The sequence below is a fragment of the Leptodactylus fuscus genome, chromosome 7, assembly GCF_031893055.1.
Source record: "Leptodactylus fuscus isolate aLepFus1 chromosome 7, aLepFus1.hap2, whole genome shotgun sequence".
NCBI lineage: Eukaryota > Metazoa > Chordata > Amphibia > Anura > Leptodactylidae > Leptodactylus > Leptodactylus fuscus.
The window spans coordinates 72,371,960-72,388,655 of NC_134271.1; the positions used below are offsets into that span (position 1 = coordinate 72,371,960).

At 46.3% G+C, this 16,696-nt stretch overlaps 1 protein-coding gene across 2 annotated transcripts in view; it reads left to right on the forward strand.

Annotated features, from left to right (window-relative positions):
• The window catches only part of WDR59 (WD repeat domain 59), a 49,425-nt gene that overhangs the window by 25,941 nt on the left and 6,788 nt on the right, over positions 1 to 16,696 (forward strand). For both annotated transcript variants that reach the window (XM_075282102.1, XM_075282103.1), the window contains 5 exons: positions 3,258 to 3,339; positions 6,131 to 6,243; positions 6,340 to 6,478; positions 6,556 to 6,628; positions 12,332 to 12,455. In XM_075282102.1, coding sequence (XP_075138203.1) covers positions 3,258 to 3,339; positions 6,131 to 6,243; positions 6,340 to 6,478; positions 6,556 to 6,628; positions 12,332 to 12,455 — 531 coding nt within the window. The remainder of the gene's footprint in view (positions 1 to 3,257; positions 3,340 to 6,130; positions 6,244 to 6,339; positions 6,479 to 6,555; positions 6,629 to 12,331; positions 12,456 to 16,696) is intronic.

Here is a 16,696-nt window from a genome sequence, read left to right on the forward strand (position 1 = left end):
TTAGGCCGCTGAGGACACTGATTGGCCACAGTGATCACGTGTGGCAAGGACGTTCCCCAGAACAAGCCCTAAGTCGCCGCTGGACTAGACAGTGGTCTGGGACACTGGAGCAGATGAGTATGTTTTTTTGTTAAAACAGTGGAGCATGGCACATAAATCAATAAAGGGCCAGGATCTAAGGCCCTGAAAGCATCTTAATTGTAAAGGTGCATCCACGAATATGCCCATAACTAGGGTCTCTTGTAGAACAATAGCAACAAATTGGGCTAGCAGGGGAAGGACCATGAACAGATATGTAAGGCCACCCATGGGAACCTGTCCCCAAGGTGAAACAGTGACAGCACCAAGAGCATGAAAACAAGGGCTCAGGAGAATGTCAAGCAAAGCATCTGGTTCTTGGAATTCCACCCACAACCACCAGAGAGAATCAAACTTAGAGGTGTTGGCAGAGTCTGACGCAACAAGAGTCTCCATCCTCCTCATGTGGGGGAACTCCTGGAACCATTCCTGTTAGGAGGGTGAGGCAAGACTACGCCAGTGTCTGGAAATGACAGCTCTGGCTGCCACGAGGAAGTGTGGTCACTCTTCATCTTATAGAATTTATCTGGGATTAATGAACGGAGGGCCAACTGGAGGGAGAGCATCAGGACATGACTGCTGACCTTATTATACAGATGAAATACACACTTCCAAAATGGCCGTATTCCCGTGCAGTCCCACCAGATGTGTAGAAGGGAACCTCTTTCCATGCCGCAGCACCAACACCGACCAGACACTCCAGGGTATATTCTGTGGAGGAGATCTGAACAGCAATACCACCGAGTCAAGATTTAGAAATTCTTCTCCTACGTACTGCATGGCAAAGGCAGCTTGTATGCAAACAGATCTAAACCAGTCAGCTGGGGAAATCGGTATCTGTAGGTCATGGTCAGGCTGTGGTGTACAGGAGAGAAGAGTACCATATAGAAAGGATATGGCATGTGTGGGAGTGTCCGATTGTAACAGAGTCTATTGCAGTGCAGTGGGGTCAGAGGAGAGAAAACTTTTGAACGAAGCAAAGATGCTGGTTGTATTCCAGCCAAGGCAGCTGAGGGCCCGCAGTGGATGTTCTCAGCTGATCAAAACGGGGAGAGAACCTGACCCAAGAGAATTGTGCAGCCGGACATCATCCCAGTTAGACCAGCTCAATAGTCGAGGGGAGGAGCAGCCGGGGGGAGGAAACATGGCTCAAGAGACCAACATCCCTCATGATACTGGCTCCTCGACAAACAGAGTCCCACAGCGAGAGGAAATCCAGTGAGATGGACCAGTGTTTGATGTGTCACGGGCGATAAAGAGTGGGAATGAGGAGAGGTGGCCACCCGTTGTTTGTCAGAGCCACGATGCTGCCAGTCAAATAGGCGCAGCAGGATTGACGACTTAGAATACAGATGATGGGGGTCAAGGAGCACCGCACCCCTGTTGCATTTGCGGCATGTCAGAAAGCGAAAGTGAAGTCGACTGCAGGTGGTGCCACAAACTAAACAGCCGAAGGCCTGCCTGAAGCCAAGAAAAGAAGGAGCATGGGGCCCGGATCGGCGGGGCCTGAAACAAGTACAAGAAGCACGGAACAACGTCCATTTTCAACACATTGATGCAACCAAACCAAGTGAGGCCAAGTGCACAATATTTCTGAAGGTCTACTTTGTTCCTTTCCAGAAGTAGGAAATAATTACATTTAAAAAGGCTAGCGGGGTCTGATGTAAGTTGGATCCTCAAGCATTTGATGAAATGGGATTGCCACTTGAAGGGAAACTGTGAGTCTAAGTGAGCGATGTCAGCCAATGGTAAGTCAGAAAGGATTCCGTTAGTCCGGACCGTAGCTGAGGTGTCCCTGTACAGAGATAAAATCTTTCCCAGGAAGCCAGTGTCAATGCCCACTTGCTCGAGGGTAGCTCACAGGAATTCCCAGTGAACGCGATCTTTCAGCGTCCCCAGAAAGAAGACACATTGATGAAGACACCGTGTAGGCCACTTTGCTCCCAAAGAGTGTCTTACATACGTTATTTACATGCCTCACGACCAGACATAAACTCAACCTGATTGGTGGGAATTAGAGTGGGGAGGGCAGTTTCCTGAATGTAGTCTTGCAGGGTCTATCTGTATATTGGCCCTGTATTTTATAAGAATCCAGAAACGCCCCCTCTATGTCGGGTGGGTTATGAACATCGTGGACTTTTTTGTTATGAACATGGCGGATATAGGAGTGGGACAAGCAAGCGGATAAACGACGAGGCAAGGAGCAACTACATTTATCAGAGAAGTCATAGTAATCCTTACGGATTTTGTCTCTTGAATGACTGGGCATTTGTTCAAGGTAGGTACAAAGTTCCTCCATTGTATTGAGGAGCTCAGTGTAGGTCTCACGATCTAGGGTCTGTTAATGGGCGACTTCCAATGAGTGGATCGCTGCCAGTTAGGTAGCAGTCCAGGCCGACCTCACTTATTTTCAACCTCGAGCCGTGCTTAACACGCCACAAAGAACACATTTTAGGGCCTCCCACTGCACTGGAAGGGGAGTTTGGTCTTGGGCATGATTTATCTCAAAGTAGTGGAGCTAATCTCACCTCTACATGCAGCATCTTTGAGGAGGCTATCATTGGTGCACCTCATGTAGGGGGGTGTGGACAGGCCAGGGATCATGAGACAGGAAGATGTGGGCCTTGGCTAGACCAACGTAACTAACTACCATTTTATGTTTATTTTTTTGCTGTTTTGTCAGGGGTTGTTTAATGAACATTTTTGTAATATACTTAATTAACCTATTAAACCTCATTTTAATATACAACAGACTCTAAAATTCTCCATAGCAATCTTCTATCTGAGCTGTTGCCAGAAAAAATCTGTACACATTTCTTCTGCCAGTATGTAGCGCTGGAGCATTTGTCAAAGGGGGAACGGTCACTTCAAATGGCTCTATCTCCAGTTTTATACAACGTAGAGAATTGGGTGTGGTATCACATAAACTCTGAGATTGAGTACAGGATTAGCTACAAAATAACCTGAGAGATCACTAGTTAAAAACATGGTCTGGAACTTGAGCTTTTTATGCAGCAAATATTTCTGCCTGTCATCTATTAAAAGGAAGTTAGATAGATTTATTAAGTATATTACAAAAATGTTCACCAAACATCCCCCTAACACAATCACAAAAAAATAAAATTATTTTGCCTTACATTACTTTATGTTTCACTATTTTCTGTACTTTCTATAATTAGATTAAACCGTGGTGATCTCCAGGAGATGTGTCAAAAAAATGCCGCTTCTGCCCTTAGTGTGGGCCGCAGGGATCTGGTGCAGGTGAGTGCCCCCCTGGTTTTATATATTCTGCAGTTGAATAACCATCCATCCCTAAGATCCCTAAATGGAGCAACTGTTGCCTGGTCCACTCTAGAGGCAGCAGGTAAGGGTTGGTTCACACTAGCGCTTGTATTCTGTCCGCAAGGAGTTCGCATGGAGACCCTCCCCGGACGGAATGCAATCGCAATTGAAAGCGATGTTCTTGCAAATCACATGGAGCCCATAGACCTTAATGGGCTCTGTGTGCTTGCTGCCACTGCCCGCACGAATGAATTGTGCGGGCAGTGCGCGGCAAGCATACGGAGCCCATTATAGTCTCTGGGCTCCGTGTGCTTAACTGCACAGCGCTTGCATTAGCGTTGGTATTCCGTTCGGGGGTCTCCATGCGAACTTCTTGCGGACGGAATAGAAGAGGCTAGTGTGAACCAACCCTTAGGCCGGGTTCACACGGAGTTACGTGCCGCGAGATTTGGCACGTAGACGCCGCGTGACCCTTTGCGTGCTGTACACGCTCCCATTCATTTCAATGGGAGTGGGGAGCGTATGCGCCGCGCTAGTTTGCGGCCGTGCATTTATTCACGGCCGCAAACTAGCGCGGCGCATACGCTCCCCGCTCCCATTGAAATGAATGGGAGCGTGTATGGCACGCAAAGGGTCACGCGGCGTCTACGTGCCAAATCTCGCGGCACGTAACTCCGTGTGAACCCGGCCTTACATGGACAGTTCCTCAGAAGTGAATTACAATGGTCAGACTGCATTACAGAAATATTATATCCTAAAATGAATTTATTACCAGAAAATTGATTAATTGGTAATCAAGTTTTATCTTAAGAATATTTCTAGAGAACTTTTCATACAGGATTTTTAAATGTTCCACATTATTATTTATATTTAAACTAGCCTCTGCCCGCACTTAGTCTGCGTGTTGTTGGCGTCGAAAATCCGCCTTTATTCAGCAAATTGCTGGCGTCAATGGTTTGCCTGCTCCGGTGTTTCAGCAGCTGTCAAGCTGGCCTGCCGCTGAACTCGTTCCTTGCGCTGTGCCCGTGATTGTCCCGGCATTTGAGCAGCTCGCTGGGAAGCCATATAATGAGCGTGTTGTTGGTGTTGATGATCCGCCTGCTCCGGCGTTTCGGCAGCTCTCAAGCTGGCCTGCCGCTGAACTCGTTCCTCACGCTGTGCCCGTGATTGTTCCGGCATCTCAGCAGCTCACTGGGAAACCATATAATGAGCGTGTTGTTGGCATCGATGATCTGCCTTAATTCAGTAAATTCCTGGCGTCAATGGTTTGCCTGCTCTGGCGTTTCGGTAGCTGTGAAGCTGGTCTGCAGCTGAACTCATTCCTTGCAATGTGGCCATGATAGTTCTGGCATTTCAGCAGCTCGCTGGGAAGCCATATAATGAGTGTGTTGTTGGCGTCGATGAACCCCCCTCAGCTCCGCTTGAGGAGAAGTCTGTGACTTCCGGCTACCTTCATAGCTCTCATTGTTTTGCAATTTTGCAACAAATTAGATTTTCTTTTTCCCTGCATGTTTAAAAGTAGCAAACTGCCAATTTGGATTAAAGGTGTTTTCCTATCCAGTGTGTCAGCACTGCCTGGAGCAGATCAGATAATATGCAAATGCATATACACAATGGACTGAGGGTTAGCAGAGTGTTTACAAATAGAGATAACAGACCTGGGACCTGAGATAAGCTGCTGCAAGAGAAGTTTAATATAGTATATGAACATAAATTCATACCAGTCGTGAAGCCATGTCATTTACCGGGATAAAAAGTAGCCTATCTGTTAATCGAGGTTTCAAACTATTTATGTGTCAAATTACATTCAAATCTGTTCAGCTGTTTTTGCGTGATTGAGGAACAAACAACCAAACTCACAAACTTTTTATAATATTAGTAAGATTATAATATTAGTAGGATATTCTTTACAATTCTGCATTTGTGACTCTGGCCAGAAAGCCAAATCATATACTGACACTTCCTGTTTTCTGTAGGAGAGTTCATTGCAGCACCCATTTCACTTATCAGCTCACAGATTATCACAGTTATCATGTATATGTAGATAAGACAAAGAATCCACCAGTCACTGTAGGTAAATTCTCAGCTTATCTACTCCCCTTTGTGCACATTGACCTTTGTACAGTCAAGGAGCATGTCTAGAACACTCTTTTTATAGCAGTCAAACAGGTCTGCTCCACACTATAGTGTCTATGGCCCATGCTCCTTCTCCAGGAAACAAGATGTAACCGAATACTTTGGGCTTAGTGGCAAGAGTTGGATTTGCATATTTTTTTTAGGATTGTTTAAATATAGATAATAACATGGAAAATTAAAAACGTCAGCAGAATTCTTAGAGAAATATAGAACAAGATTAGAACAATAGATCATGTCCTGGTGACACATTCCCTTTACTACAGTGATGACAGAGCACCAGAATTTCCAGTAATATTGCAGTCGGTACAGGATGAAGCTGCTGCTGGTCTGTCGATTATTCAAGCATTGCTGGTAGAGTGAAGATATTTCACCTATTCTGTCATGTCAGATAATAGTAAATTCTTGTATTCCTATGGAATAGTTATTCTGGGGAATCTTTTCTTGTATTCTGTGATGATACCATGAATGTTTCTAGTCACTGGCGAATTGAAACACAAAGTATGTTTGAAGAATGCTATTTCATCATGTCAACATCAAACTTTATTTACATAAAACCAGACCCTATTGGAAAGGATTTTGAAGTATGTGGCAGAGGCAGGTTGTGGATGGTAGCTATATCTTTTTCTCTTCACAGGTTTGGGCTCTGGCCGCTGCTGCTAATGACTTATGCCTTACCCCCAAGTCTGATCCTGATACTGAGACTCCTTGGGCCCGTCATCCATTTGGCCGCCAGCTGCTGGAATCATTGTATGTTCTCGATCCCTTTTGTCTGTGCTGGTTGTTTTTTTTATAGATGTGGCTCCTCACCACTCCTCAACCCTATGCTCTTCTCTCAATTTGCAGATTGGCACATTACTGCCATTTACATGACGTTCAGACCCTGGCCATGTTGTGTAGTGTGTTTGATGTCAATCTGCAGCCGCAGAGCAATGGAGTATCCTCCTGCCACCCTTTTTCTTCCCGTTCCACACATAGCCGCTATGTGAGTCTTTTGTTCTACTTTCTTAAACCTTTATACAGGTAAAGATGACTGCACTAAATCTGCCTCTCTACTTACAGCCAAGCTTTACATCCTCTGGCTCTGGATCTAGTACATCTGACCCTGGCTTCAGTAACAGCGGCTGGAGCATCAGTAAGAAATTTGTTGTTGTTGTTTATTCCTTGCTTAAAGTCTACATAGACACAATGGAGCAGTTTTACTCATACAATCTAATAGCTAGTAAGGACTAAAACTGTCCATACATGTTCAACTTTTGTCAGCTAAAATGGGCAATTTTGGGCATTTTGGCTGATAAGCAATCATGAAACTTGTGCAAATGCATGTTAAGTACAATACAGCAGACGTCAGTTTGTCATAAATAGATATGCCGTGCTGAACATTTTTGTCCAGTGGTCGGCCAAAAATTTGTGTTTACCATGATAGATACTGTGACTGAGGATCTGTACAAAGTAAGTAATGTAATATATAGTGAGAAGGTAACAGGCAAAGTGCTGGACTCCAGGTATATCAGCCCCAGGTTTCTGACGTATGTGTGGTCCAGGGCGGATCTAGAGTAGGCCTCAGCCCAGGTGTAGGTCCTTAGCTCATTACTGACCCATAAAAGGCTGCAGAGCATTGCAGTTCATGGCAGTTCCATGAAGTGAAAGGAGGTGTGTGGTTCTGTCCTGTAACACGGAGTTTGGTGAGACTATATTGCTCCTGTTTTGTTCGTGTAGCTGGAAGTAAGCCACGCGTATAGTTAGGTTAACCTACTGTTTAGTTAGCGCTCAGACGAGCAGGTATTTATTTTGTTATTTGCCGAAGTTAAGACTGTATTTTGTTTCATTTATTTTGTGCCTGAGGTCAAGGTTTATTTATTTTCCTGTTTTTCTAAATAAACCAGTTTGTTGCACGTTTTGTGTCCCTGTCCTGGAGCTAACTTCCCCACTCCATTGTATGTGTATAATACATGATATAACTCTAGATCAGTACAGGATAAATCATGTAATAATGTACACAATGGGGAATTAATCACAATGGAGTGTTTTTTTGACCAGCCATCACGCCCTGTCTTGGTCCCCGGCAGTCCGTATTGACTCGGCTCTTTGGTCGGACCATGCCCCTGTCCATTTAACATTGGACATCCCTGGTTTACTGCGGCGCCCTTTCAACTGGCGCTTGAACGAGGGCCTGTTGAAAGATATCCCCTGTAAGGAGGCTGTCGGGGAGACCATCCGGAATTTTTGGCTGGATCACGCTTCTGATCCTACTTCCCTCCCAATGCAGTGGGAGGCTTTGAAGTGCGTGGTAAGGGGGGTCCTTATCCAGCATGGCGCTCGTCTCAAGAGAGAGCGAGCCGTTGGGGTTGCCACCCTTTTGACCCGGATCCATGATCTGGAGTTATCTCATAAACAGTCTGGCTCCCGCTCAACCTATACGGAGCTTCTTAATGCTAGGGAGGAACTTCGCGCCCTCTTAGATGGGAAATATTTGCGCTTCCGGGACCGCGTTAAAAAACATTATTATGAGTTTGCTGATAAATGTGGTCGGTCGTTGGCTCGTCGTCTTCATCCGCGCGGTTCCCCTGAGTACGTTCCGCGTCTGCGTGCGGATTCGGGTGGTCTCGTTCACAATCCCTCTGACATTGCCGCGGGGTTCCGCTCGTTCTACTCAGACTTGTACAATATTCACAGTCAATACGCGGATTTGGATCCGTCCGTGCTTAGAGATAAGATCCGTCAGTATGTCTCTGACACTGCTCTCCCTTCCCTCTCTTGTGACGACGCGGAAGCTCTTGAGACGCCGTTCTCGTTAGAGGAAGTTGCCGCGGTAATCCAGTCCACGCCTGCGGGTAAGGCGCCGGGTCCCGACGGGTTCACTGCTCGTTTTTTTAAATGTTTCAGTTCTCTCCTTTCCCCGGATTTGGCGCGGGTGTTTAATAGTGTGGGGGAATCGTCTCCGTTCTCCGCGCAATCCCTGTCTGCTCTGATCACTGTGATTCCTAAGCCTGGTAAAGATCCTGTATGTCCGGGGAGTTACCGGCCTATCTCCTTAATCAACATTGATGTGAAATTGTATGCGAAATTGTTGGCTAACCGTCTTTCTCCTTTCATGCCCGCTTTAGTTCACAGTGATCAGGTTGGCTTTATCCCGGGTCGGGAGGCGCGAGATAATGTTTGCAAAACTGTTCTGGCCGTCTCGGTTGCCCGCTCCTCTGGGGTTCCTCTTTGTTTGCTTTCGCTTGACGCCGAAAAGGCGTTCGATCGCATTCACTGGGGATTTCTTAGGGAGACTCTCGCACAGATCGGTGTTGGCTCGGGATTTTTGGGCAAGATCTTGGCTCTCTATGGGGCTGCGTCGGCGCGTGTTCGGGTGAATGGCGTAATTTCAGATCCTTTTCCGGTCCGGAACGGTACCCGCCAAGGTTGCCCCCTCTCGCCGTTGCTTTTTGCTTTGGTGATGGAACATCTGGCGGTTGCTCTGCGTTGTTGCCCCGATGTTCATGGTATTCAATTAGGATCCCGTATGGTCAAGGCGGCTCTATATGCGGATGACCTTTTACTGTACGTCTCGGAACCGCGGGTATCGTTTCCGGCGGTCTTGCGTGAATTTTCCCGATTCGGTGCCCTTAGTAACTTTAAGGTCAACTTGTCCAAGAGTGAGGCCCTTAATGTTTCGCTTCCCTCTCCCGAGGCTGAATTCCTGGCGCAGTCTTTCCCTTTTAGGTGGCAACCTTCCTCCTTCACATACTTGGGGATTCACATTTCCCCTGATCCTTCTTCCCTGTTCCAGCTTAACTATATCCCGCTTCTGGACTCCATTGCTGCTGATCTACGTTCTTATGGCGCCCGTCTCCCCTCCTGGTTTAGCCGAATTCATGCCCTTAAGATGGATGTCCTCCCTCGGTTCCTGTACTTATTCCAGTCCCTTCCCATCCCTCTCCCACGTGCTTTCTTAGCTCGGGTACAGTCTCTGTTTGGGAAGTTTGTGTGGGGTTCCTCCCGGAGCAGACTTGGGTTTAGTACCCTTGTCCGGCGCAAGTACAGGTGAGGCGTTGGCCTCCCGGATGTGCGCCTTTACTATCGGGCCTCGGTCTTGCTTCGTTTGTTTGATTGGCAGTTCCGTCGCCGTGATAAGCAGTGGGTCTCCATCGAATTTGACCTGATTTCGTCCTCGCTGTCCTCTTGGCCCTGGATTCCACCGCACTTTCGTCCCAAATCCCCTGGCCTTTACATCCTCCCTTCGCATTTCCTGAAAGTGTGGGATTCGGTTTGTTCCTCTGGCCGTTTGGCCCGTGTTCCGGGCCCGCTGACTCCCCTCTTTGACAATCCTATGTTCCCCCCTGGCTGTTCGGTTGATCGGTTCCTTTGTTGGGACAGATTGGATTGTACTCGTCTTCAGGAGGTGGCGGGCGATTCTCCGCTCCTTCCTTTTGCCCAGCTATGTAGTTCTCACCCCGACTTGCGCCTCTCATGGTTGGAGTATGCCCAGCTTCAATCCTTTCTGCAGCGGTTCTCGCTCACTTCTCGCCTCTCTTCTCCTGCCTTGGCTTTGGAATCCTATGTCGGGCGTCGGTCCTCCCCTCCTCGAGCCCTTTCACTGTTGTACGACGTGCTCCTCTCGGATGTCACTGCGGAACTCCCCTCATACGTTGCCGCCTGGAATGCCGATCTTCCTGTGAGTCTGTCGTCTGCGGATTGGGACAGGTCCTTCCTGCTCTCCCACAAGATGGCCCTCCCGTGTAGCGCTCAGGAAAGGAATTATAAGATTCTGTCCCGGTGGTATAGGTGTCCAGTGCTTCTTCATAGGATCTTTCCTGCTGTTTCGGACTCATGTTGGCGCTGTGGTTCCGCTAGGGGTACTATGCTGCACATTTGGTGGGATTGTGACGTTCTGCGCCCCTTCTGGGATGCGGTGTTTTCTTTGTATTCCAGGGTCAGTGGGCGCTCGGTGGCTGTTTCTCCTCAGCTGGCACTTCTGTCGGTCATCCCTGGCCGTCTGTCGGAGATTAAGAAGGACCTTCTGGGGCACTTTCTCACGGCCGCCAGGGCTGTCATTCCTAGACGCTGGCGCAGCCCTACTCCCCCCTCCATGCTTGACTTCCTCCAGGAGTTCCTTCTTATTCAGCGGATGGAGACTTTGGTGGCGGAAGACTCTCCCGCTTATCCCCAGTTTGAACTTCGATGGCGTCCCTGGGTTATGTTCCAGGAATCATCTGCCTTCTCTTCTGCCTTCGCTTGAGTGTCACTTGGCCGTCTATTTTCTTTCTCCCTCTTTTCCTTGCTTTTCTTGTCTTACTTGTTGTTTCTCCGTATTTGTCTCGTGCTTGTTTGTTTGTTCTGTGTCCCTCTCTTGTTTCCCTTTTCCTTCCCTTGTTGGGCTGTATTTGGTTTGTGCGGAGGGGGGCCCTTTTGGCTTCCCTGCCCGCTGATTTGTATGCTCCTGCATAGTTGCTCGACTGTATTTTTTTCTGTTCGTTCTGTATTTTATTGAAAAATCTTTAATAAAACCCGTTTAAGCATAATCACAATGGAGTGATATTGTGGTGCTTATTTAGCACAAGGCCCTTTCTTGGGCCAAATGTGTGCCACATCACTGTTCTGTACCTTGCTTGCCATGTTGTGCAGCGGAGTGGGGAGTTCACACAGTTGTAAATTTAGCCAGAAGTGTAGAAATTACAGATTAAATAAAATTTGTAGACAAGTTAAAGGAGTTGTTCCAAGAACAGTGTCTCAGTAGTTAGCAGTGTTGCCTTGCAATGCTGGGCTCCTAGGTTCGAATCTAGCCAAGTATAGCATATGCAGGAAGTTTGTATGTTCTCCCCGTGTTTGCATGGGTTTCCTCCGAGTATTCCATTTTTCTACCACAAAGACATACTGAAAGAAAATTTAGATTGTGAGCCATACTTGGAACAGTGACTGATAACAATATTTTAATGTGCTGCAGAATATGTTGTATATGTTCCATATAAGTAAGAAAAATAAATAAATAAGACCCCAAGTGTTACATCAGTATGTTTGCTGTATACAGTATATTTGTTTGGAAGCAACTTTGCTCCTGTTCATGTGAATAGGAACAGAGCTTCAGTTCCCAGCGCCTCCGATATAAAGCCATACAATTCAGTTAAAAAAGAGCGGAGTTGCTTCTGGCTGTATACACTATATGGAACTTACAGCTGTGAGATCCATTGTGGGGTCTGGGTGTCAGGAAACCTCAATCAGATACTGATGACCTATCTTGTAGATCACAATCAGATACTGATGACTTATCAGTATCCAAAACAAATGGGTTCTTGGACAACATTTTTAAAGATTTTTTAAAATCTTAATAAATTTTGTACTTTTACAGATATTCTCTAAGCATCTTAGTGGTGACAGTCTTTAGTCTTGATAGGTTTGCAGTGGATCTCTCTAAAGTCTGGCAATTATGAAATTTCATGGCATTAGCCATCATTTCCCTATTGTTACTAGGTTATCTTCTAGCGCTGGACCACAAAACCAGGCAGGAACAGTGCATTATGAGAAGATAACCCAGCCACAATAAGGAAATCATGGCTTGGTTTGTGACAAGTTGTAAACCTTGGATAGTTCCTTTATTCTTGGTAGTATTCACTGACAACCTACCAAAACAAAATACTGTCACTGCTATGATGCTTAAAGAAAAACCTTTATCACTTTGAAGAAAATTTCCACATTTTTATATTTACCAAAAATGTTCAACCTTTAATTGGCCATAAATTTAGATATTTTAAGTTCATTGGAAAGCCATTTTTTAAGCTATTTTGTGAAAGTAAATTGACGTGTGAACATTATATATGGATTAGCATAATAGCTTGTCTTTATGGCCTTTTGACAGGTGGCCAAGATGGAGATCATGGTGTTCCTTGGGGAGACGCTTCACCTGATGAATACCGCTACAGTAATTTGAGCTATGTAGATCCCCGCGAGCGTGAGAGAGAGCAGCATGACAAGAACAAGAGGTGATTTCTACTAGATGTTTTATTATCAAGTTCATTTAAATGATCACTAACTTTTCAGGCAACTTAGTCTCATTTCATGGAGCATGTGATTCTGGATCGAAATGTAATGCACTTTACCGTATATACTAGAGTATAAGCAGAGTTTTTCAGCACAGTTTTTGTGCTGAAAAAGCCCCCCATGGCTTATAATTTTTTTATTTATTTTATTTTATTTATTTTATTTTATTTTTTTTTGGGGGGGGGGGGGTGTCTATGTCCAGCCACAATAGTAATGTATAGAATCTCCCATAACATATTCCCTAGAATACATATAAAAGTAGAAAATTACTGTGAAACACATACGCATTAGGTATCCCTATGTCTGAAAGTGCCCAGTCTACTGAATATAGGGTATCTACAGTGCTCCTGTTCCATCGAGAAGGGGTTAATAGGAGCACTGCAGATACCCTATATTCAGCTAGGCTGAAATCCAAGTGGGGAGAAAAAAAAAAAACAGCCCTCAAGCTCAGGGAAGGGGCAGACAGACAACCAAAACACCTCCCCCCTTTCCCAGCAACTACTGCACACAAAAACTCTGACCATTTTAATTTTTGAAATTTTCCAGTAGCTGCTGCATCAACTCCCCCCCCCCCCAGCCAATCAATAAGTTTTCCAGTTTTTTGTGGTAAAATTAGGGGCCTCTGCTTATATTCGGGTCGGCTTATACTCAAGTATATACGGTAATTCAAAATATGGCTGCTTTTTGCCGAGAATAACTCTCTAAAGTTCCTGCCGCTAGGTGCCTCCCTTTTAGATAATTTACAGTTCACTCCCTATTACTAGCCAAGGTCTGTCCATAGATACATTAGATAAGCAAGTTGGAATCACAATGAGTGGAAAGGGGAGGTTCTGTTTTGTCTTCACAAAGTGAAGGGAGAGGGGAAGGGTTGATTCTCCTCACATCCTGTGCACACGTCTGCAAAATTTTACTCTAAGCAAATGACTGAACATTGTTCAATTTTCACAAATTACAATGTTAAAAAGTCTTCTATGTACTAGTAGCCGCTTGCGTGATTGCTGATGGCATATGTTTCACAGACCGAAAGCAGCTTTCCATTCTGTGCTCATAGATTGTTTGTTTGGTTTTCCTGTGTTTTAGCTGCTTGCCTGGATTTATTTGCCCTGCATTTGTAGTCTAGCGTTCTTTGATTTTCTATGTTATGGTCACAGGTTTTTTTTCTGCCATTTGGTTGCTGTTATAGACTTATTCCTGAAAGAATTACATATAACGAAACCAGTAACCTCAGTAATGGATAGCGGATGAGAGGGGAGAAGAATGCTCCTTTATTGTATATGCTCACAGCCTCAGAGACAAATGCAACATGTGCTGCAACAATATTGTGATTATTAGCATTAGAAAACCTGATATAGCATCATGTTTGAAGACGTTATAGAGTCATAGAACAGACTGCCCAGCAAGATCCTGCACATATTTCAACTTTTTATCAAAATTCAGATTCCCTTTAATCATACTCATGCTTAGGCATTTACCATTTTATTCAGTGTTGGAACATTCTGTGTCCAACCCTGAAGAACACATTTTGCTAGTAGAGTGTGCAGCCTGTTATCATTATTATGTGCATATAGACCATTCCTAGCACTGCTCAATGTTTAAGCAATGGGATGGGATGACTTGCAGGATTGTCAGCAGTTCAATGTCTGCCACATCAGAACTTGCTTCCTAATTAGAGATGAGCGAACAGTGTTCTATCGAACACATGTTCGATCGGATATCAGGGTGTTCGCCATGTTCGAATCGAATCGAACACCACGTGGTAAAGTGCGCCAAAATTCGATTCCCCTCCCACCTTCCCTGGCGCCTTTTTTGCACCAATAACAGCGCAGGGGAGGTGGGACAGGAACTACGACACTGGGGGCATTGAAAAAAATTGGAAAAAGTCATTGGCTGCCGAAATCAGGTGACCTCCATTTTAGACGAATAGTGGATTTCAAATCCGGGTCATATGAGAATGTGAACTTTGTGACTATGAGACAGGGATAGCTGTACAGGCAGGGATAGCTAGGGATAACCTTTATTTAGGGGGGAATGTTATTAAAAATAACTTTTTGGGGCTCTATCGGGTGTGTAATTGTGATTTTTGTGAGATAAACTTTTTCCCATAGGGATGCATTGGCCAGCGCTGATTGGCCGAATTCCGTACTCTGGCCAATCAGTGCTGGCCAATGCATTCTATTAGCTTGATGAAGCAGAGTGTGCACAAGGGTTCAAGCGCACCCTCGGCTCTGATGTAGCAGAGCCGAGGCTGCACAAGGGTTCAAGCGCACCCTCGGCTCTGATGTAGGAGAGCCGAGGGTGCACTTGAACCCTTGTGCACCCTCAGCTCTGCTACATCAGAGCCGAGGGTGCGCTTGAACCCTTGTGCACACTCTGCTTCATCAAGCTAATAGAATGCATTGGCCAGCGCTGATTGGCCAATGTATTCTATTAGCCTGATGAAGTAGAGCTGAATGTGTGTGCTAAGCACACACATTCAGCTCTACTTCATCGGGCTAATAGAATGCATTGGCCAGCGCTGATTGGCCAGAGTACGGAACTCGACCAATCAGCGCTGGCTCTGCTGGAGGAGGCGGAGTCTAAGATCGCTCCACACCAGTCTCCATTCAGGTCCGACCTTAGACTCCGCCTCCTCCGGCAGAGCCAGCGCTGATTGGCCGAAGGCTGGCCAATGCATTCCTATGCGAATGCAGAGACTTAGCAGTGCTGAGTCAGTTTTGCTCAACTACACATCTGATGCACACTCGGCACTGCTACATCAGATGTAGCAATCTGATGTAGCAGAGCCGAGGGTGCACTAGAACCCCTGTGCAAACTCAGTTCACGCTAATAGAATGCATTGGCCAGCGCTGATTGGCCAATGCATTCTATTAGCCCGATGAAGTAGAGCTGAATGTGTGTGCTAAGCACACACATTCAGCACTGCTTCATCACGCCAATACAATGCATTAGCCAGTGCTGATTGGCCAGAGTACGGAATTCGGCCAATCAGCGCTGGCTCTGCTGGAGGAGGCGGAGTCTAAGGTCGGACCTGAATGGAGACTGGTGTGGAGCGATCTTAGACTCCGCCTCCTCCAGCAGAGCCAGCGCTGATTGGCCGAATTCCGTACTCTGGCCAATCAGCACTGGCTAATGCATTGTATTGGCTTGATGAAGCAGTGCTGAATGTGTGTGCTTAGCACACACATTCAGCTCTACTTCATCGGGCTAATAGAATGCATTGGCCAATCAGCGCTGGCCAATGCATTCTATTAGCGTGAACTGAGTTTGCACAGGGGTTCTAGTGCACCCTCGGCTCTGCTACATCAGATTGCTACATCTGATGTAGCAGTGCCGAGTGTGCATCAGATGTGTAGTTGAGCAAAACTGACTCAGCACTGCTAAGTCTGCATTCGCATAGGAATGCATTGGCCAGCCTTCGGCCAATCAGCGCTGGCTCTGCCGGAGGAGGCGGAGTCTAAGGTCGGACCTGAATGGAGACTGGTGTGGAGCGATCTTAGACTCCGCCTCCTCCAGCAGAGCCAGCGCTGATTGGCCGAATTCCGTACTCTGGCCAATCAGCACTGGCTAATGCATTGTATTGGCTTGATGAAGCAGTGCTGAATGTGTGTGCTTAGCACACACATTCAGCTCTACTTCATCGGGCTAATAGAATGCATTGGCCAATCAGCGCTGGCCAATGCATTCTATTAGCGTGAACTGAGTTTGCACAGGGGTTCTAGTGCACCCTCGGCTCTGCTACATCAGATTGCTACATCTGATGTAGCAGTGCCGAGTGTGCATCAGATGTGTAGTTGAGCAAAACTGACTCAGCACTGCTAAGTCTGCATTCGCATAGGAATGCATTGGCCAGCCTTCGGCCAATCAGCGCTGGCTCTGCCGGAGGAGGCGGAGTCTAAGGTCGGACCTGAATGGAGACTGGTGTGGAGCTATCTTAGACTCCGCCTCCTCCAGCAGAGCCAGCGCTGATTGGTCGAGTTCCGTACTCTGGCCAATCAGCACTGGCCAATGCATTTCTATGGGGAAAAGTTAGCTTGCGAAAATCGCAAACTGACAGGGATTTCCATGAAATAAAGTGACTTTTATGCCCCCAGACATGCTTCCCCTGCTGTCCCAGTGTCATTCCAGGGTGTTGGTATCATTTCCTGGGGTGTCATAGTGGACTTGGTGACCCTCCAGACACGAA